Below are 22,957 nucleotides of genomic sequence, written 5' to 3' on the forward strand. Positions count from 1 at the left end.
AGGTTGTAGTGTCGGCTGTCGGTCCTCTGCTGGTTCTTGATTCGCAGGCAGGCGAGCTGTCGGGCTTCTTCGGCGCGCTGGAGATAGGTAGCGACGTCAAGATTCTCTTCGTCAGTTACGTGCGGCAGCATGGCGTCGAGCGTCGTCGTCGGGTTCCTGCCGTAAACCAACTTGAACGGCGTGATCTGTGTTGTTTCTTGCACCGCCCCGTTGTAAGCGAAGGTTACGTACGGCAGGATGGCATCCCAGGTCTTGTGTTCGACGTCCACGTACATCGCTAGCATGTCGGCGAGGGTCTTATTCAGCCGCTCCGTAAGACCATTCGTCTGCGGGTGGTAGGCCGTTGTCGTCCTGTGCCTTGTCTGACTGTAGTTCAGAATGGCTTGAGTGAGCTCCGCTGTAAAGGCCGTTCCTCTGTTGGTGATGAGGACTTCTGGGGCGCCATGTCGCAGCAGGATGTTTTCTACAAAGAATTTCGCTACTTCGGTGGCGCTACCTTTCAGCAGTGCTTTAGTTTCAGCGAAGCGGGTGAGGTAGTCCGTCGCCACGACGATCCACTTATTTCCGGTTGTTGACGTCGGAAAGGGTCCCAACAAGTCCATCCCGATCTGCTGGAATGGTCGGCAAGAAGGCTCGATTGGCTGTAGTAATCCGGCTGGTCTTGTCGGTGGTGTCTTGCGTCGCTGACAGTCTCGGCATGTTCTGACATAACGGGCGACGTCGGCGGTCAGGCGCGGCCAATAATACCTTTCCTGTATCCTCGATAGTGTCCGGGAAAATCCTCGGTGTCCAGCGGTCGGATCGTCATGTAGGGCATGCAATACTTCTGGACGAAGTCCTGACGGGACAACAAGAAGGTAGTTGGCGCGGACTGGTGAGAAGTTCTTCTTCACGAGTACATTGTTTTGAAGCGTGAAGGAAGATAATCCGCGCTTAAATGCCCTGGGGACAACGTCGGTGTGCCCTTCCAAATATTCGACGAGGCCTTTTAGCTCCGCGTCTGCCCGTTGCTGTGCAGCGAAGTCTTCCGCGCTTATCATTCCAAGGAAGGCGTCGTCATTCTCGTCGTCTTGCGGCGGCGGGTCAATGGGGGCGCGTGATAGGCAATCGGCATTGGAATGTTTTCGTCCAGACTTGAAGGTGACAGTGATGTCGTATTCTTGTAGTCTGAGGCTCCACCGCGCTAGTCGTCATGAAGGATCCTTTAAATTCGCTAGCCAACAAAAAGCGTGATGGCCGCTGACGACTTTGAATGGCCTGCCATATAGGTACGGGCGAAACTTCGCTGTAGCCCAAACAATGGCGAGGCATTCCTTTTCGGTTGTAGAATAATTGCCTTCCGCTTTTGACAACGACCGGCTAGCGTAAGCTATCACGTGTTCATGACCATCGTTTCTCTCGACTAGCACGGCACCGAGGCCTAGGCTACTGGCGTCAGTGTGTATTTCAGTATCGGCGTGCTCGTCGAAGTGCGCAAGTACGGGCGGTGACTGCATGCGTCGTTTGAGTTCCTGAAATGCGTCGGCCTGCGGCGTTTCCCACTTGAACTCGACGTCACATTTGGTTAGCTGTGTCAGCGGCTCAGCGATACGTGAAAAGTCCTTGACAAATCGCCTGTAGTAGGCACACATGTCAAGAAATCTACGTACTGCCTTCTTGTCGATGGGCTGCGGGAACCTTGCAATGGCAGTTGTCTTCTGCGGGCCGGGGCGAACTCCAGACGTGCTGATGACATGGCCTAGGAAGAGAAGCTCATCGTACGCGAAGCGGCACTTTTCTGGCTTCAGAGTGAGCCCTGATGACTTGATGGCCTCTAGTACTGTCGCAAGCCGCCTAAGGTGATCGTCGAAATTTTCGGCGAAGACGACGACGTCATCCAAGTAAACAAGACAGGTCTGCCACTTCAATCCTGCTAACACCGTGTCCATGACGCGCTGGAATGTTGCAGGCGCCGAGCAGAGTCCGAGTGGCATGACCTTGAACTCGTAGAGGCCGTCTGGCGTGATGAAGGCGGTCTTTTCGCGATCTCTCTCGTCGACTTCTATTTGCCAGTAGCCAGACTTGAGATCCATCGACGAGAAGTATTTTGCGTTGCAGAGCCGATCTAATGCGTCATCTATCCGTGGTAGGGGGTATACATCCTTCTTTGTGATTTTGTTCAGTCGACGGTAATCGACGCAAAAACGCAAGGTGCAGTCCTTTTTCTTCACCAAGACAACAGGGGATGCCCACGGGCTTTTCGACGGCTGGATGATGTCGTCGCGAAGCATTTCGTCGACTCGTTGTCTTATAGCTTCACGTTCTCGCGGCGAAACTCGGTAAGGGCTCTGGCGGAGTGATCGAGCGCTTTCCTCGGTTATTATGCGATGCTTGGCAACTGGTGTTTGTCGAATCCTCGAAGACGTCGAAAAGCAGCCTTTCTATCGTTGGAGCAGACTTTTGAGCTGCTGTTGCTTAATCATGGGAAGACTTGGATTAATGTCGTAGTCTGGTTCGGGAACCATGGTCGTCAGGGTAGATGCGGCGGAATCCGAGAGGACAAACGCATTACTGGTTTCCAGAATTTCCTCGATGTACGCGATCGTCGTGCCCTTGTTGATGTGCTTGAACTCCTGGCTGAAGTTTGTCAGCAACACTTCAGTTTTCCCTGCATGCAGTCGAGCAATCCCTCTTGCGACGCAAATTTCACGGTCTAGCAGTAGACGTTGGTCACCCTCGATGACGCCTTCTACGTCGGCAGGCGTTTTGGTGCCTACTGAAATGACAATGCTTGAGCGAGGCGGGATGCTGACTTGACTTTCGAGCACAGTTAAGGCACGGTGACTACTAGAGCTCTCCGGTGGTATCGCTCGATCTTCAGACAGCGTTATGGACTTCGACTTCAGGTCAATGATTGCGCCATGTTGGTTCAGGAAGTCCATGCCGAGAATGACGTCTCGCGAACACTGTTGCAGGATAACAAAGGTGGCAGGGTAAGTCCGGTCATAAACGGTAATTCTTGCCATGCAGATTCCAGTTGGCGTAATGAGGTGTCCTCCAGCAGTCCGAATTTGGGGACCCTCCAATGCAGTCTTAACCTTCTTCAACTGGGCGGCGATGTGTCCACTCAATACGGAGTAATCGGCCCCTGTGTCGAATAAGGCAGTGACTGCGTGGCCGTCGAGAAGCACGTCGAGGTCGGTAGTTCTTTGTCTGGCGTTGCAGTTTGGTCTTGGCGTCGGATCACGGCTGCGCGGTGTTGAACTGAAGCTGGAACGTCGCGTCGTCAAGTCGTCTTTCGTCGGTGTAGTCTTGGCTTCCCGACTTCTTCGGGACGGCGGCGTGTCGTCATTAGGTCGTCGAGAAGGTTTCTTCGTCGTCTTCGTCGGCGGCGGAGGATCTTCGTCAGTTCGACGAACAGCAACCGCACCTCCATCGGTTGCTGCTTTTAGTTTTCCGGATATGGACTCGCAGAGCGGCCCCGGGCTGGGTCGGTGTATGGTCGGCGCCGCGGCGACAGGTAGCGGCCTGGTGACGGCGAACGGGACGGTCGTCGAGGGCTCCATTGAGTAGCGGCGAGGTAGTCGGCGATGTCACGTGGGCGCTCTCCAAGCTGTGGACGCGGCGCGTTGACGGCGAACCCTCTCAGTCCCAAGTCGCGGTAAGGGCATCGGCGATACACATGGCCAGCTTCTCCGCAGTGATAGCAGAGCGGGCGGTGGTCGGGGGCTCGCCAAATGTCTGTCTTTCTCAGGTAGCTGCGCTGGGCGACGGGTGGGCGTGCTGGCGGCGGCGGCGGCGGTGGTCGACGGAATTGCGGCGTTGCAGGGCCCTGGCGCGGTCGTCGAGGGGGACCTTGACGGCGGGCGACGGCGGCGTAGGTCATCGCATCTGGCTGGGGCTGCGATGATTGTGGTTGTAACTCGGGAACTCCGAGCGATCGCTGAACTTCTTCTTTGACAATTTCGGCGACGGTGGCCACTTGAAGTTGCGACGAAGGGAACATCCTTTGAAGCTCCTCTCGTACGAGTGCCCTGATGGTCTCGCGCAGGTCGTCGGTGGCCAGTGAGTGAATTCCGGCGTAGTTTGTCGAGCTCGTGCGGCGGCTGAATTGCCGGTTCCGCATTTCGAGTGTCTTCTCAATGCTGGTGGCCTCACGAAGGAACTCTTCTACGGTCGTCGGTGGGCTTCGTATCATTGCGCCGAAAAGTTCCTCCTTTACACCACGCATCAGCAGGCGGACTTTCTTCTCCTCGGACATTTCCGGGTCGGCGTGGCGGAACAGACGGTTCATTTCCTCAGTGAAAATAGCGATCGTCTCATTCGGCAGCTGCGCTCTGGTCTCCAGTAGAACTTCGGCTCGCTCTTTTCGCACGACGCTTGTAAATGTTTGCAGAAAGCCGCTTTGGAACAGGTCCCACGTCGTCAAGGTGGCTTCGCGATTCTCGAACCACGTCGTGGCGGCATCCTCCAATGCGAAATAAACATGTCGCAGCTTGTCCTCGTTTGCCCAGCTGTTAAACTTAGCGACCCTCTTATACGCTTCCAGCCAGCTTTCCGGGTCCTCGAATGTTGAACCGCGGAACGTGGAGAGCTCGCTGGGCTGCTGCAGCACGACGGGGGATGCTGGGGCTGCCATTGGGGCGGACATGGTGGTAATCTTCCTGCTCGTCTCCGGTAGAAATCCATGCTCTGGGGGCAGTCCTTGCAGTCGGCGGCTAGCACGCTGGTCTTGGGCGACGTTGGTTTTGTCCTCGGGAATCGGGCTTGGATCGCGGCTTTGCGGGGGCGTTCGGTACATGAACGCACAAGCACCTCCACCAGATGTCACGTAGTCGTGACGTCGAAGAACACAGTAGCAGTACTGTGAAAGACAAAACTAGCTTTTATTGGGCGAACCTGTGCCCACGAAACAGGCTACACTTAAAGCACAACGATAGCGGCGAACACAGTCGGCGATCGTCGTAAATCTGCTCAGCGGGTCAAGCGCGTCAGCTTTTATACAGCAGTCATCGAATGTTCCAGATTAATCGTTGGGACCCGCATGCCTTCTACAAAGTTCTACACCATTTGTGTCAAGCGATGAAATCAGATAACACAAGGTTCGGCGACAACAGAAAGCGGATAGAAGCATCGATAACTTTCCAGAAACTTCTTTTACATGCAGGCGCGTCCTGCGCTGCACGATAACATTTGTTAGGCGGCCAAACGTGGTTGCCCGATAAATATAAGTATACGTGTCAATATCCCATTAACTGTGCTCTAATTCCTACAATAGCACTGCTAGACTCGCAACACTAGACTCGCCTTGCCATATTTATTTGCCCATGCTTAAAAAGGTATCATCCGAACACTTCCAGGTATCAATCCTCGACATAGCCAAATTTGATAGTTTGGTTAATGCCTTTGACTGGAACACACTTATGTAAGGGGCATCCATACAAAATGTCAACACTAAATTTGTTAATGTTCTTGACACATTTAAATACAGGGCGCAGAAAGGCTAAAACCATAAAAATTAATAAACGCAATACTAACTTGCCTTGGCTTACATCGGGGAGGCTTAAGGTGATAAAAGAGAAAGATATATTTTGGGGAAAATGTAAGAACTTGCCTAACAACAACACTCTGAGAAATTTATACAAAGTTCATAGAAATAGGCTAACTGCGTTACTTCGATCTGAGAAACACTCACATTACAGTAAGTCATTTTACGAAAATAGGCAGAACTCTTAAATAATGTGGTCGACGATTAATCAAATATTCGGTCGCCATCCAGGCCAATCAGTGAACGTTTTTGGCAAACATTTCGATAATTTGTAATCTGCCATTACTGATTTCAATGTTCACTTCACTAAAGCATCATCGATTACTCAACCAGCTCACACTCATGGTTCCGATAATATTATCGGTTCAGAGTCCTCTGCATTCCTTCTTTTCATCACTGCTTGCGATATGCGCAGCATATTATTCAGTTTTAAACAAAAGAAGGCATGTGGTTTACATGGCATTCTATATGCGAGCTGCAGCGGAACTTTCCCGTTCAAGAAAATATGCTTTATTTATGCTGAACGGTTATATTGAACTCAAGTTTTCTTTCAGATGAGCTAAATATTGCAGTTGTTAAACAATTACACAAAAATGGCTGTTTTGAACAGGTTGACAACTACAGGCCAATTTCAATTTTACCCGCAATTAGTCAAATTCTGGAAGAATACTTATCCAGAGTGATAACTGGCTTTCACCAAAAATAAAATTTATTGTCAACTTTTTAATTTGGCTTCGTTCCTGGGACGAGGACTCTTGGAACAAATAGCTGATTTAATCTTCTCTGCTTTCAATAACGAGGTAGTAATGGCTCTTTTCCTGGATGCAAGCAAAGCTTGCGACCCCATAGTGAACACGTTCCTTTGCACAAACTACACCTCTTGAGATTTCCGGGGCCTAAAAAATTATTAACTAACTATTTTTTTAATCGTTCACAGGTAGTCAAGATAGGGGATCACGTTAGTTCGAAGGTTTTCTTAAAATATGGTGTCCCGTAGAGATCCCTGTTATCTCCACTATTATTTAATGTTTATGTAAATGATATGTCTAAAGCTACATCCCAATGTCAAATGCTTCAATATGCCGATGACACTATTCTTGCCACACACTGTTTTCACTTCATCAGTTGCAATGCTACAAAGTGACATTATGTCTGTCATGAACTGGTTTTTCAGAAACTCTATCATTATTAACAAACAAGAAACAAATCTGGTTTGTTTCTACAATCCACATAGACGAATTGATCCCGCTCTCCCAATCTTTCTTCATGGTTCACAATGTACCAATTGTCAATCTGTAATCTGCGGCCAGGCTGGCCGTTTCCATGACGAGGAAAAGTTAGTGTAAGCACTATTAACGTACTTCGTCGTTTTCATTTGTACATCTCTCCTACCATCGCCGAGTGTAAAGTACATGGGAGTTATCTTCCGACTCCAATATGACATAGAGTAGTCACCCATCTTTTCTCTCTAATAAACTCCGGGCGTTATCATGTGCTATTTACAATAGCCGCTTCTTCCTCCCTTTTTCTGTGTGCAAGGTAATCATTTATGCCCTTGATTACAGTATCCCGAGATACGGTATAACAGTATTGTATCACTGTTCTTTCACGTGGCATTCAAAAATAAACTGTATGTTAAAATCACTGCTACGAAATGTGGCCTATGATGTTAACATTCCAGGTGGTAGTAGCTTGCTTTCTGCTTTACAGTGGCCTTCCTTTGATGCATTATTTTTTCAAACTGTTATTTGCTGCCATCTCTGGAATAGTAATTTTCTGTTTCCTTTTGCGCCCACAAGACCACTCAGGCATCATCGTATGTTTTGTACACCCAGATGTGCGCGATTTGGACGTTTTGTGCGAAAATTATTATGTTCACAATACATTTAATTCTTTTCCCACAGAAATAATTTCCATTACATCAAAACGTGCTCTGAAATTCTATATAAGAGAAAACTCATCTGTCACTGTGTGATGTCTATTTGTTTTCAGTATTTTTTCATGTGGCACTGGGCCCCAATTTACTGCCTTTTCTTTTTTTTTCTGTGTGTGCTTTCTTCCTTTTCTTCTTTCTTTTTTTTTCCTCACTCTTGTAGTTTATTGCATCCCTGAAACTGACTGCCGGGTACAGCCCGACAAAGCCTCATTGGCTTGGGCTGACCCGTTTTGTATCTGGTGCTTTTACGACAAATAAAGCATTTATTATTATTATATTTATCCATGTTCCTAAGTCTTTCTTCAAAACTAATGTCGCTCTGCATTTCTCTGACTTCAAACGAGGCCCTACCCATATCACCTTGCACTGCCTCATTTGTCGTTTCGACATGGGCTCCCAAAGTTAACCAGCACAGTTGGGAACACCTCTGGGTCTGAAGTCATATCTCTGCTTGTATGAACGTTTTCTGACATTCCTACATGCTTACATACATGGTAAGGCCACAGCAAAGCACTTCTGTACTTGCCGACGCTCACTTTGTCTTTAAGTGCGAGCAGCGAGCGATATGTTGAACGCCCAGTGCGAAAAGCAGGCATACACCTATCTGTGCTTACTGGGTGAGCACGCAGCAGAAAGCACTTGTGCACTAGCCGATGCCTTATCTATGGCAGCGCCAGAGAGCCAAGAGCGTCATGCAAGCTAGGACTGGTGTCATGCCAAAGCTTGGATAAGAAACACCGGATGCTCAGCATAGAATGAAAATTGGACATCGCTCGTGCAGTCGAGCGTGGCACAAAGAAGTCAGTGCTGGCATGCGACAGGGATCTATGGAGTGCGGCATTTAGAATGCGAAGTTGCCTGGCAGCACTGTTGCGACCACGTAAAATGTCAGCTACAAGGTTAGACTTTTCGCCATCGTTGCCTCTGTTGTTGCTGAAGTGTTGCCTAACGACAGTGATGATGACAACACGGAAAGCGACAGCACGGGCGATTCAGGCCCGACAGTGGCAGAAGCTGCATGTTACATCAGGCTCATGAATGCAATCATCGTGACAAGAACCACAATGAAAAAGATGCGCCACGGCTTCTGGAGAGCTACTGCATTTATGCACGGAGAATATGCGATGCCAAAGAGGAATCTGCGATGCAAGTGTTTGCCGAGAAGGGAGGGCTGGCTGAAAAGCTGGCTCGCAGCTTCAGTAAGTTTGAGGCCGCTGTCGTCGCTGCTTGGCCGCTGCAGCATCAAACGAAGATAAGAAACTTTTGTCACACGAAGCAAATAAATACTGCATATTTTTGCCCTTTTATTGCACTCTCCCCGAGTTCCGTTTTTGACAGGTAAGTGAGTGATCTCATGCCATTAAGTTCTCATGCCATTAAGTTGACCGATCTCGGCCAACTATGGCTGAACGAGGTTTCCCTGTACTAGGAAGTTTTAAGGCCCAAACAGAGAGAATCGTTTGAGGCATTTTGTATAAAGAAATAAGCAGTTCATTAGCACCTCGTCATCTAATATATAAAGAAAAGAAGAGATATATTTGCCCAATAAATTTCTTAGTCATTGGGTATGAAGAACGTAAAATGTTGTCATAGCATGTTTTATGAACGTGCTTTATTCTTGTGCAGATCGGGATATTCAGTGGTGATGTACAACATGATGATCTTCTGCTGTGATCACGCTGACAATGTGCACTGTGGCTGTGGTTTGTTTCCACGTTTCTGTGCAGCAACTGCTGCTCATGTAATTTTTTCGCAGTAAAGCTGTGTTGAAGTTCAGCGATCGTCCTCTGTGCATTCTTTCTGTGTCCCATCCTCAAACATGCAGTTATAACTATGTTCCATCAACTCTAGCCAGAAACTGGCTTCTTTCGCGCCTAAGAACAACAAAACGCACACGTGACCAGCACCCTTTCATTGGCAGTCTAAGGCAGGGGCAGAAAAAGCAGTTTGTACAATTAAGGACAGACTTCGCAAAATGACAGAGGGAAGTTTAGAAGACAACCTAGTTGGGTTCTTGTTCAACTACAGGAGGACACCCCAGAAGGCGGGAAAATCTCTGTCAGAGTTGCTACCGAGAAATCAGTTGCAATCTCGACTGGACACATGTTTTCCTTCAGCTGCTGCAGAGTCGCCGCAGGAGTCAGATGACTGGATGGTCCTACTGGAAAGGAGCACGTACGTGTGGAGAAAAGTGGATGCTGGGGCGCATGAAGTCGACATCAGGATCCCGCATGGGGACTGCCCAAACATTTACTTCGTTGGTCAGACGCCACGTTCACCAAGTATGCCCTTGACATGCATTGCCATTGCCAACCTCCCGTGGCTGACAAACTCCACAAGAGCCTAATCTATCCATGCACCCTGAACAATAGTTACTTTCTTCAACCACAGGTTTCGAAGTATTGCACCCTCAAAAGATTGTTAGCACAAGCCCCCAAGACAATAGTGACAATAGTGCCACAGACTTAACCTGCAGAGGTGCCAATCACAGACACGGAACAAATGCTTTGGCGTTCTAGTGCAAGCTACTGCAATGGCACCTTTTTAAAAATGAGAGAAGTGTTGCCAAACAGCACTTATATGCTGCTTCGATGTCTTCATTCCCCCCTCCCCTTCTTGTTTCTATCGATGGCTCAAGCGACAGCCGTTTCTGGTCCACTTTCCCTCTTCAACCCTCTTCCCACTTAGAGCTATATATTTGGCCTGAGCTGCCAGAATAAACGTTCATTTCTCACCAGCTGTGTCGGCGTATGCTCCCCCCCCCCTCGCAGCTCAGTAGCTGGCAATGTAATAGAGGCTTGCATTTTCGCAGAACTTTTAATAAGGACCACTATTTGGTTGCTAAGGTTGACTAAATACGAAACTTTAAATCCTTGGCTTGCCTCCTGCAGTGGCAAAAACCTGATATTGTGTGGTGTGGCCCTGCCGAAAATAGTGTAGCCCGAGTGCAAATTTGAGTGACGATTGCAGTTGCCATTCGATATTTGTGACCAAGAAGTTTCATGAAACCAAGCAGGTCATTTGTCGGAGTGCCCCACTATCCTCTTGGTAACTGGACATGGTGCATGTGCAAAACAGATTTAGAATGTCACACACACGGTGTTCGTTCATTAATCGACTCAGATGTACCAATAGGGTGGAAAATTGAGTGCTAAAATGTATAATGAAACTGATGAGCTACATGCTGAGTAGAACTGTATGATTCAGAAAGGTTTGGATGCGAGCTAGTTAGTACGGATCATTCATATTCAAAACAGCGCCAAAAAACATGGACAAGGGAGGACACAGGACGAGCGCTAACTGCCAACAACACCTTTATTGAAGCCTCTGCAAATGTATACAATTCGCAATGGGCATAAAGAGAGCGAAAGAAGAAAGGGAAGGAAAGTCATTGTCGGTCAACTCCTGCTGCACATGCGTCAATAACATTAAACTATACAGATGTAACCATACACATAGTGGACACAGGCCAAACTGATTAACTTCTAAGGAACCTAAGTTCTTTATTACAAAGAGCTATGGAAGGGGAACTCACACAGGTGGCTTCAATAAAGGCTTCAATAGAGGTGTTTTGGCAGTCAGCGCTCGTCCTGTGCTTTTTGTCTGAATTGTCTTTTTGAAGTTTTGTCTGAATGGGCTTTTATACATGACTCATGAAAGGTTCCAGCGTAATCACTGGTGCCCATGTGCCTTCTAGAAAGTACTACACAATTTGTGTTGTCCATAGACTCTGACTGCTGAAGGTTTCATGATAACACGCAACGGATAGAAACAGCACTAACATTGAAAAACTTCAGACACCTGAAAGGCATTGCTTGGCTGAGTGATAATGTTAATTTAACATTTATTAGCCGGGGAAACGCAGTCAATGGTAAATGATAAACACATACGCATGTGCTGCAGATAACCTATTCGGAGCCACGTGCGCCTCTCCGCGCATGCGTCTATGGTCCCTCTTTCCTTCTTTCTCTCTTTTCTCTTTTACATATATTTCCGAGCTGGAAATAAAGCGTCGTCTTTTTGCTCTGCGAATCGGCCTGGATTTCATCGCGTAGCTGCCGGCCTTTGGCCGGTAGAACGTAACAGTGGCGACGAGGATTCTGCTGCAGCAAGGAAGCCAAGCAGAAGGAGCCCACCACCGACCATGGCACACAGGCTACCGGAATTTGAAGACGAAAAAGATAAGTGGCAGGCGTACCTAGTCAAGGTTGAAGCCTATTTCGAAGCGAATGATGTGAAGGACGATGCTAAGCAAAGAGCCCTGCTGGTAGCTGCGCTTGGAACAAGGGCAATAGAAATTTTGAACGGAAAGGTAGCCCCGCGAAAGCCTAGCGCTCTGACCTACAAAGAAGTTGTGCAGACGTTAAACAGCTACTACGACCCGGTACCGAATGAAATTTCTGAAAGTTTCAAGTTCTTCTATCGCTGCCAGCAAGAAGGGGAATCTGTACATGCATTCATAGTGGCAATACTGCAGATGGCACACAACTGCAATTTTGGAACTATGCTGGACAGAATGATAAGGGACCGTATTGTGTGCGGCGTCAGATCCAAGAATGTGCAGAAGCAGCTGCTAGCGAAGAAAGATCTGAATCTTGACGAAGCCGAGGCTCTTGGCCTTGCCGCAGAGAGCGCTGAACGCAATTCGCAAGGTATTGCTACAGACCAAGAACAAGCAAGATTGCTAAAGCTCTGTGGGCAATACGAATCACGCGCGAAGTCGCAAGGCGTGCAACAATGCAAATGTTGCGGTAAACGTGGTCACAAGACCAATGCTTGTCGACTAATCAAGCGCAAATGTTACAAGTGTGCACGGCCAGGGCATTTAGCGAGAATGTGTGTGGCAAATGAAACAAGCAAAATGCTAGCAGTAACTGCTCAGGCGACGGAAAGCGAAGAAAGTGATAGCAGCGCGTCACAAATCTGGTCCTTGACTACCACGCGCTCTCTCATACCGCCCATCAGGAAATCATTCGCGTGGAATGGCATCGAAATAGTGATGGACATCGATACTGGTTACCCTGTTTGTGTCATTCCCAAGAGCATTTACAAATTGCACTCTCACCGATGGCCGCAGCTACAAAAGGCAGAAGTGCAGCTTTCACGCTATCTCGGAAAGTTGCCGCTTCTGGGTGCATTGACAATGCCAGTTTCTTATGACGGTACAACAGTGCAGTGCAGTCTGACAGTTTTAGACTGCAATGGCCCCAGTCTATGCGGTCGGGACCTGCTGAAAAAATTAACAGACGAACGCATTCAGGTGCTGAGCGTGTATTCGACGGCTCCTGTGCCAAAACAAGCCTTGGAGGACGTGCCGACGCTGCTCCAGCAACACTCCGACCTTTTTACAGAAGGCGCTGGTCTCATGAAAGGCCCGCCAGCCCGACTGCACATCAAGGCCGGAGCAAACCCCAAGTTCTTCAGGGCAAGGAAAATTCATTTTGCACTTCGTGATAAAGTGTATAAGGAGCTTGACAGATTAGTGTCAGGCGGTATAATATCTCCAGTCCCTCATTCTGAATGGGCAACGCCCATCGTGCTAGCTTTGAAGAAGGACGGAACAGTGCGCATTTGTGGGGACTTCAAGGTTACACTAAACCCTGTGTGCGATGATGAGCAGTACCCCTTGCCTGTCATAGACGATATTTTTGCAAACCTGTGTGGAGGAAAAAAATTCAGTATTTTAGACCTTCGCGATGCTTACAATCAGGTCGAGCTAGATGAAGATTCGCGGAAATTAGCAGTGATAAACACACAAAAGGGGCTCTTTTGCTACAACAGGTTACCGTTTGGCATCGCATCAGCTCCAGCCAATATTCCAACGGAAAATTGAATCTGTGCTGCAAGGACTAAAAGGGACCCAGGCTTATCTAGACGACGTCCTGATAGCCGAGAGCAGCGAGGCTGAAAACGTAAACCTGCAAGCTGTGCTACAGCGTTTCCGCGAGAACGGTATCAAGCTTCGTTCAGACAAGTGCAAGTTTGGTGAACAATCAGTGACATATCTTGGCCATCGTATCGATGCTGAGGGGCTACACCCACTCGAGAAGCACGTGCATGAAATCAGGCAAGCCCCATCACCGCGAAATGTTGCTGAGTTGCGATCCTTTGTGGGAATGGTTACATTTTACAATAAGTTTTTGCCAAATCTTTCCACTATACTTTCACCCTTGTACAGCCTTCTTGAAAAAGGTGCAAAATGGGTTTCGGATGAAAAAGAAGACGCGGCATTCCAGAAGGCCAAGGATGCTTTGTGTTCAGCCCCAGTGCTAACGCACTTTAATCCGCAGCTTGAGTTGATGTTGGAATGCGACGCGTCACCTTACGGTGTCAGTGCTGCCCCTTTCCATCGAATAAGTGGTGAAGACAGGCCAATTGGCTTCCGATCACGAACGCTCACCTCAGCCGAGAGAAAATACTCCCAAATTGAGCGCGAGGCCTTAGCCCTGGTATTTGGCGTGACACGGTTCCGCGGTTACCTGTTGGGACGGGAGTTCACGCTTGTAACGGACCACCGCCCCTTGTTGGGCCTCCTCAGACAGGATCGTCAAACTTCTATCATGGCTGCAGCCCGAATTCAGCGCTGGGCGCTTTTGCTCGGGGCATACCAGTACAAGCTTATCTGTAAACTTGGCAAACAGATGCTAATTTCTGATGCTCTAAGCCGTTTGCCTCAATCGCTGCAGGAGCCGCTACCGGAAACCGAAGATCTGTCGGAAATGGTGCTTAGCATAGACGAATGGGACCAGTCAGCGGTTTCCCACCAGGAGATTCAAGCACTCGCAGCAGCTGACTGTTTTTTGCAAACGATATGCAGGTACGTGACTGAAGGGTGGCCCTCCGTCGTAGAAGATGACAGCAGAGAAATGGCGGAATTCTGGAAAAGACGACACGAATTGTCTGTAGAGAAGGGGCTGTTGTTCTGGGGCCATCGTGTGGTGATACCAAGTGAGGCGCGTGAGAAACTGTTGAAGATGCTGCACGAGTCTCATCAGGGGGCATCTACCATGAAGACAAGGGCGAGGGCTAGATTTCGGTGGCCAGGTCTAGATTGAGACATCTGTAGAATGGTCTCAGACTGTCGAAGCTGCGTGCAGGCTCTGCCCATGGCACCTGAGCAGAACCCCGTTAGCTGGCCGATTTCGCGAGAGGTGGTCACGGCTGCATGCCGACTACGCAGGGCCCATTGCAAACAAGATGTTGTTGGTAATCGCCGACGCACACAGCCATTGGATAGAAGCCATTCCAGTATCTCGAGCAACCGCTAATGCAACTGCCGATTGCATGCGAACCTTGTTTAGCAAGTTTGGTTTGCCCCGCACCATAGTTACGGATAACGGTACGCCCTTTACCGGTTCAGAGTTTGCTGTATTTGTGCAGAAAAATGGAATCGAGCATATTCGCACCCCGCCTTATCACCCTCAAAGCAATGGTCTCGCCGAACGGGCAGTGAGAACTATAAAGGAGGGCTTGAAAAGAATGCCTGGTGTGGAGTTGGAAACTGCTTTACCGAAATTCGCAACAGGCTTCAGGGTTTTCACCGTCTGAACTTCTTCTTGGGTACCGTTTGCGCACAAGACTAGATATGTGTCTTCCTCCCAGGAGCCACGAAAAGCCCAAGGATCCAGAGGCTGATTCCGCCAGTTGGTACTTCGCCCCTGGAGATGCCGTCTATGTGCGCAACTATGGCACAGGAGAAAAGTGGACACCAGGCAAAGTAAAATCGACGAGTGGTGCCCATTTAGTCACTGTGGCTACCGAGGACGGTGTCGTTCGACGACATGTCGACCAGATCCGGAAACGTTCATCAGACACAGACGGAAGCAGAGAAATATCAAGTCCTGAGGAATCTCCGACGACCTTAGGGGCACCGAAAAACGAGGCTCAAGACCCTCCCGAAGGGCCTGTTCCTGACCTTCGTCGTTCCACAAGAACCAGAAAGCCTGTGGAGCGCTACGGCTACTAGGGGAAAGGAATGCTGCAGATAACCTATTCGGAGCCACATGCGCCTCTCCGCGCATGCATCTATGGTCCCTCTTTCCTTCTTTCTCTCTTTTCTCTTCTATATATATTTCCGAGCTGGAAATAAAGCGTCGTCTTTTGCTCTGCGAATCGGCCTGGATTTCAACGCGTAGCTGCCGGCCTTTGGCCGGTAGAACGTAACAGCATGTCAACAGCCATCAATACTCATGCCTGTCCGCTCTCGTTCTCCAAAAGACTGCAAAAACGACATCTTGGTGCTAGCTTGGCCCAATTCACATCACTGCAACTGATCTACAGTAAAAGTATACGGGTGTGTGGATAAATGAGGAAGCAATATGCTGAAAATTCCCAAAGATCCACAAGAAAAAGGCAAGAAAATAAAATTTGTGGTGCATCCATGGGGACCATTAATGATGTTAATGTCATTAGCGATCTATCTTATGATGGGTATGTAATTGGCAATGATGTATGTTATGTGTTATGATGATTATTATGAACACTGGCACATATCCAGCGACCCAGGTTGGCGTGAAAGCAAAATGGTTAAATTTGGACACTGACAGATACTAGAAAGTGTGGAGTATTCTAAAGGCTCATTCACACCGATGACTTAAGGACATCACATGACCACTTGCAACTGGTGACCAAAATGCAACTGAGTGACTGATGGCGACTGATGCTCACACTTGCCGGTGTGACCAGCCAGTTGCCATCTGCTCAGAAATGCATTGCCATGTAAAATAAGTGCCAGCGTATACAGACGTCCTGTTCCTGCGCATCCGATTGGTTCAGCAGTTATGCGACTATGGTCACATGATTGAAAAATCGAGCAGAGAGTCATTGGGCCAAAATGGTTGCTTTTTGAGCAAAAGCAATGATTTGTGACCAACGTGGTTGCTGTCAGTCGCCGGTGTGAATGAGCCTTAAAAATGCTAGCCGCATTAATAAAGGGGGTTAAAACTGGACAAAAATAGACTGTGGAAAGATGCAGTGGTATCTGTGCTTACATTTGGAAATGCAGTGCTATGTCTACAGTTGGAAGTGAGGGCTTGAAGCAAGCCAAAAAGCAGTAAGTAGATACTAAGCATTGAGAGCCAATGAAGAACTACAAATCAAGCAATGCAGGTTGACATGGAAGCAGATAGGGACCTGATTTTGTTAAATCCCACACATTGCGCACAGGTACGTTGTCCTGGATGCACTGCAGTGCCTGTGAGAACATTTTTAAATAAATGTGATGCCACTTGCCTCGTTCTGTGAAGGCACCTTCAGCTCGTTCTTGAATCCTTTGGAACAACTCTCCTCCTTGCATGCTGCAAAGGACAAGAAAATACGAGTGGGCGACAGTGAAAAAAATATGTTTTTCAGTCCCTCTCCATGACTGTGCCTTGGGAGCTCCTCCATATCTCCCCAAGCACTAGGCATAATCTCCAACTTGTGTTTCTCAGAAAACGAATCATAGAGCATAAAATTACACACTAATCTATGAACGCTGTTTTGGTGCACTTTGGTGCAAAATATTGATGGATAGCGCAGGCGATGCTTCTCTTTTGCGCATTTAGTTTTTGTGTTCACTAAAACATGCATTTCTTCTCTTATTTGCTAAAAGTGTGCTGACAAAAACAAGCACAAATGTATTAAGGTAGGTTTAAACACAACAGCTGACTCTCAACTACAACTCTATGCATGAAAAAAGCAAATCTATTAACACTGGACACCCTGACAGATAGGAAGCATTGAAACCGACAAGACTCCGGCGCCTTGCAGCAGCGGGATTTTCGCCGCATAATCCTTCCCATTAGACTAATTGGATGCAGGGACCACATTATCGAGCCCTGCTGGACTTTATTAGCTATGCAAATCATTTTAAATTCATTTCATCATCCTTATTTGCACGCATTCCATACCCCTGTATGCCCTGAGGCATTAACTCTCACATTAAAAAAAAGCAAATCTATAAACAATGGATAGCTCGACACATATAGAAAGCCGTACATGTGCAGCAGAACCAGGAAGATACAAGATGATGATATATGGGATTTATTGGCACACAGGTCAATAGTGGCCAAAGAGCACTAGAAAATGGTACGAGGTATTCAAAGGTGTATTCAATGACAAATGGTATGGATACAACTTGGCTGTATAGTGCCCTAAAATATTAGCTGTAAAATGCGTAAAATATACTGTACATGTATTAAAACTATGACATGTGAGGTGAGCTATGAACATGAAATATATGTTGCGAAGTGGCTTGCAAGATTAAAATGTAAGAATATTCAGGCATCACTGATGCTTCACCAGGGCCCTTCACAAGGGCAGGGAATCACATGCTCTAAATGCTACAATCGCAGCAGTGGCTTCCAATAAGAGGCTGTGCTACAGATAACTTGTGTGATCTACACTACAGCAATATGCGTAGAACAGTCAGCATCTCACCACATTTACCACAGGTAGGTGGGTCATCGCCAGACAACAGGTATGAGTGTACACTACATAGTGCCCAATTCTTAGTGTGCCCAATTCCACATAACGCCCTTGGTTCGTTATTTTTTTGTTATAGGTAGCCAATTCCCTAACAGTGGCTTAATAAAAACATGCAGCTTATTAGATGTTTCAGTGTCCCATGAGCGCTGCCAATAGGTTCTAAGCTTTCTTTCGCAAGCAAAACTTCGTCTATGGCAAGGGCAGCTCCAGAGATGGTGGCTTTTATTGCTACTGATATGGCGGTTTTGTTTGCCAGCATATTATCCTCAAGACCAGTACGCCCAACCTCACATTGTGACATGCTGGCTAGACATGTATTGTTGGGGCTCGTGTTAGTGTTTCGGCCAGGGATTCTCTAAGCACATTGATAAATATGTCCAACAGAAGGAATGAAGGAAAATGGGTTCATTTTACGTTATTTACCCTGAATATGAAAGCCCACTCCATGTAGGAGCATATCCACATCAGGACATGTCCGCTTTTAAAACAGTCATCTTCCCTAGGAGACTGGACTAAGGAATCTGATGACTGTACCTCAGCCAATCATAACTGTCGAACCATTCGCAATATTCCACCCATGTTTTCGCACTGTCCCACCAGACTAATGATGACAATGATGATTGGAGTTTATTGGCGCAAGTGACAGATGTGGCCAAAGAATGCCAAGGCAATGACAGTAGCTGTCATTAATAAATGAATAATGAATATGGAAACGTGGATGAAACACAGCTGTAAGAGGCGTAAAAATTATTCGTTAAAAGGTGCACAAATACATATGCAATAAAACAAGACCATGATACATGACATATGCTATAAAAAGCCATCTATGGCGAAGAGACGATATAGTAAAATATGTTGCTACAAGTAGCACAAAGGCCAGGATGCATGTGCCATACAGGTCGCTTCTATCGCAGCAGCAGCCTTTGTTGAGAGCTCGTGCTACGAATCTTGTGGGCTTATAACGCGTAATAAATCGACATCTAGTAAAAAATTTAAAACTGGTTTATAGTCAAAAATTGGTTCTGCTCCAAGAAAAATACGGGATGAAGGGGAAAGTGGCATCATTGTGAAAGAGCAAACTGCTTTTTTCATTTAACTTCCGCTTCCCAACCCTCCACCAAGACGTGGAGAATGGTCAGCCTATCACCACACTTTCCACAGAGGGGACGTTTACTACGAAGTAGTACGATATGCCTGTCCTATTTGCAGTCGACAGAACAAATTGGTTTGTCATGCTTGTCACTGAAGGCCAATTTCATAGGTGCGGCTTAATTAAATGAAATTTATTAAAGGAATCTGATGAATCACGGTCCCAGATGGCTTGCAAAAAATTTCTCAGCATTCTGCACAAGAAAGGCGTCAAGTCTGCGGGAGGGATAGCTATGGTAGTGTTACAAACTCTCGTTGTTATGGATGTAGCGAGTTCGTCAGCAAGCATGTTGCCCACTATGCCTCTGTGGCCTGGCACCTAACATACGTTGGTATATGCGTACATAGTGCACAGACATGCGTAGAGGTCACTGACTACTAGATTATTACGTTTCCGTAAAGACACTAAAGCTCTTACTAGGCTCATAGTCTGTAAATTTGACACAGTTTTGTAGTCTTAATGCCTTTATGTGTTTTACAGCTGAGAGTAATGCGTAAGCTTCTGCTGTAAAGATACTTGTTTTTGTGTGCAGAATATTGTATTCCAAGAAGGATGGCCTGACTGCCGAATAGGATATGCCATTAGGTGACTTTGATGCGTCGGTATAAAATTCTGCACAGGAATACTTCAACTGGAGTTCCAGAAAGTGCATACGGATGTGAATCTCTGGAGCATGCTTTGTAACTTCAACAAAGGACGAGTCGCATTCTATCAGTAGCCACAGCCACGATGGCAACAGCCTTGTTGGAGCCATCAGTGGATGCATATGTAGTGGGATGTTAATTTCTTTGCTTGGCTTCCTGACGTGTAGTCAGAAAGGTTTTCTCATTGAAGGTCGGTATTGAAATAGTGTGCCTGAAGTCAAATCATTAACAGTTTTATAACAAGGATGCTCTGAATTAGACTGTACTTTGAGGAAGTATGCGAGGCTTATATATGTTCTTTGCAGATTAAATGACCACTCACTAGATTCTACGTATAAACTATAGGGCTTGATCTGAAGGTGACTGTGGCCAGGCAAATACCTAAATGGTGAATAGGATCCAAAATCTTTAATGCAGTTTGATACATCACACAACCATAGTCAAGACGTGATCGTATGAGGCTCCTGTACAGGTTCATTAAGCAGCCGCTGTCACTGCCCCATGTCGTGAGCGCAAGAAATTTAAGTATGTTCATTGTTTTTAAACATTTGGCTTTCAAATACTTTTTGTGTGGGTGAAATATCAGTTTAAAGTCAAGTATGACACCAAGAAATCTGTGCTGTGTGTTCAAAGGCAAGTGTTCATGTAGCTGGATATTGAGCTCTGGGACAAGGCCCCTCTTCCTTGTAAAGAGTATGCAGGAGCTTTTTGGGGGATTTGGCTTAAAGCCATTCCGGTTTGCCCATGTCGAGACTGTTCAGACCAAACTGGATGTGTTGCTTGCAGACTGCGATGTTACATGATTTAAATTCAATCTGCACATCATCAACATATGCTGAATAAAACATACTTTGTGGAATACATGAACATAAAAAGTTCATTTGAACAATCAAAAGGGTGCAGCTAAGTACATTACCTTGCGGTACCCCAGTTTCTTGTGTAAATGACCTAGACAGAGCATTACCGATTCTAACGCGAAAATATGTTGTGAGAGATAGCTTTGAATTATGCTAAGCATGTTGCCACAGAAACCCATTCCTGACAGGCCTCTGGCAATGCCATAATGTCATGTGAAAAGACGGGGAATGCGGGAGATGGAAATTCAAGACGATGAGCAAAACGTGAACAAGGTGAATGCAAGAGCCAACGTTTCGACAAGTGGACTTGTCTTCTTCAACGCGACATATGCTTTCCTTGCCACAGTATATATAGGTGGGGTTCTTTAAAGGGGAAAGGGTGTGAGGCGGGAGGATGCGGAAACGATGGAAATTTTGTTAGCGTGTCGAATTGAGAGTAAAGAAACGCTGTGTACAAGGTCAAAACCAGCCCCCCACCTCGGTCTGTCAAGACACGCGCGTTAGCCGGCGTGTCAAGGGCATCTGACACGCCGGCTGACAAAAGAAAAAAAAGGAAAGGAAAGGGGAGAAGAAAAAAAAGAAGGGGGGATATTTAGAACGACAGAAAGCTGAGCTAGTTGGTAAGGATTCATAAATAGAAGTGAGGCGTGCAGACAGGACACAAGAGTAGAGAAGTGGACAACACGATACACCAAGAAATCAAACTAAGTGTTGTTGCCTATAGCTTGAAGTTTAGCATAGCGAATAGATTCTAAAGCTCCCTTTGAAACGTTTATGCCTATTGATTGCAATGTCTTGAACTTATGGATAAAGTATGATTCTCTGTATTTTCTTTCTCGTTCAGAACGGAAATTTGACTGTAAGATGTAGAGTTTAAGTTCATCAAAGTTATGACCTGGTTGGTTGAAATGCTTGGCGACGGCTTTGGGAAGCTTTTTAGCTGTGTCCGCATGATGTCCGTTTATTCTGACGTTCATTGATTGTCCTGTTTCATTGTACAGGACAAGGTTTTCAACAAGGTTTTCTGCAGTTAGGTATCCGCACAGAATGCCTCATGGTTTGTTTCGCTTTTTCTATGTTGCATGACATCTTCGTTCCACCAGGGAACTCGTATTCCACTTGAACGACGTTTTGTTTGAGGGGTGAACTCTTCTGCAGTGTCAACAATAAAAATGGCAAAATATGCTACAACATGGTATATACTAAAATTACATAAGATAACTCGTGTTAAATAGGTGAATTCTTTAAAACATTTCCAGTCTACTGAGGCTAGTTTCCAGTGAGGGACATGCAGAGGGGAGTAATGTTGCTTTACCAAGTTCAGAGTTACTAGGGAGTGGTCACTTTCCAATGAATTTTTGATGGCATGCCATTCTAAATCAGGGAAAAGGAAGGCAGAGCGAATCGACTAGCCTATTGATTTGATGCAGGTTGTAATATGTTGGTTCCTTCTTACTGAATACGCAAGCACCAGAGTTCACAAGAAAGCTTTCTACGAGTTGCCCTTTCGCATCCCTTTCGCTCCCCAAAGAGTGTGATGAGAATTAAAATCACAGGTGATCATGTATAGCTCTGGGAGCTGGTCGATGGGGCTCGACGCTCGATGGTCGATGAGGTAAAACTCCGTTTTACTGAGGTGATAGCTTGGAGGTATGTAAATGGAGCAAATAGTTATCAGCTCGTTGAATAAAACTGCTCGCACAGATACAACCTCGCGGGGCATCTGAAGGGCAAAATGTTGCCAAGCAACAGACTTTTTTACACTATAGCTACATCTCCAGATGAGAGAGAAGCGCTGTCATGACCTTTACGGAAAATGGCATATTGCTTGAAAATGTTCAACTGTGTAGACTTTAAGTGTGTTTCTTGGACACAAAGCACCTTCAGATTAAATTTATGTACAAGTTCTGTCATGTCATCGAGGTTACGAAAAAGTCCTGTGATGTTCCACTGTAGTATCTGTGTATCCATGTCGCAGATGATGTTTGTGCTGTGTACCTCGTGCAATGCCTGTGTCACACGGGCCCTCATGAACTCCTTCAAGATAAGGGAGCGCAAGACTTCCTAAGAGAATTCAACGTCAAGAAAGTTGGGGTCATGTCACACGGCCAATAAGAAGTTTTTAAAGTAGCCATCAGAGGCACATTCAGCGGTGTTTGGTTTTTGTACAAGAATGCACCTTCTAATTACACTCGTAGCTATTGTAATTAGCACTACTTCCATAAAAATATTATTAAATATATTTGAGGTGAGAAACATGCACCTCGCTAAAAAGTAAAGTGCGCTTGCTAAACATAGCAATGCTGACAGTGACGCTAGCCACCCTGTGCTTGTCTGTGTTTTCATTTGCGGTGTGGCGAGTTGGCTCTGCATTCT

At 46.7% G+C, this 22,957-nt stretch overlaps 1 protein-coding gene across 2 annotated transcripts in view; it reads right to left on the reverse strand.

Moving 5' to 3' along the window:
- The window catches only part of MAPk-Ak2 (MAP kinase-activated protein kinase 2), a 472,971-nt gene that overhangs the window by 295,832 nt on the left and 154,182 nt on the right, over positions 1-22,957 (reverse strand). For both annotated transcript variants that reach the window (XM_065450685.2, XM_065450686.2), the window contains exon 3: positions 16,695-16,759. In XM_065450685.2, coding sequence (XP_065306757.1) covers positions 16,695-16,759 — 65 coding nt within the window. The remainder of the gene's footprint in view (positions 1-16,694; positions 16,760-22,957) is intronic.

Source organism: Dermacentor albipictus, chromosome 5 (genome assembly GCF_038994185.2).
Source record: "Dermacentor albipictus isolate Rhodes 1998 colony chromosome 5, USDA_Dalb.pri_finalv2, whole genome shotgun sequence".
Classification (NCBI taxonomy): domain Eukaryota; kingdom Metazoa; phylum Arthropoda; class Arachnida; order Ixodida; family Ixodidae; genus Dermacentor; species Dermacentor albipictus.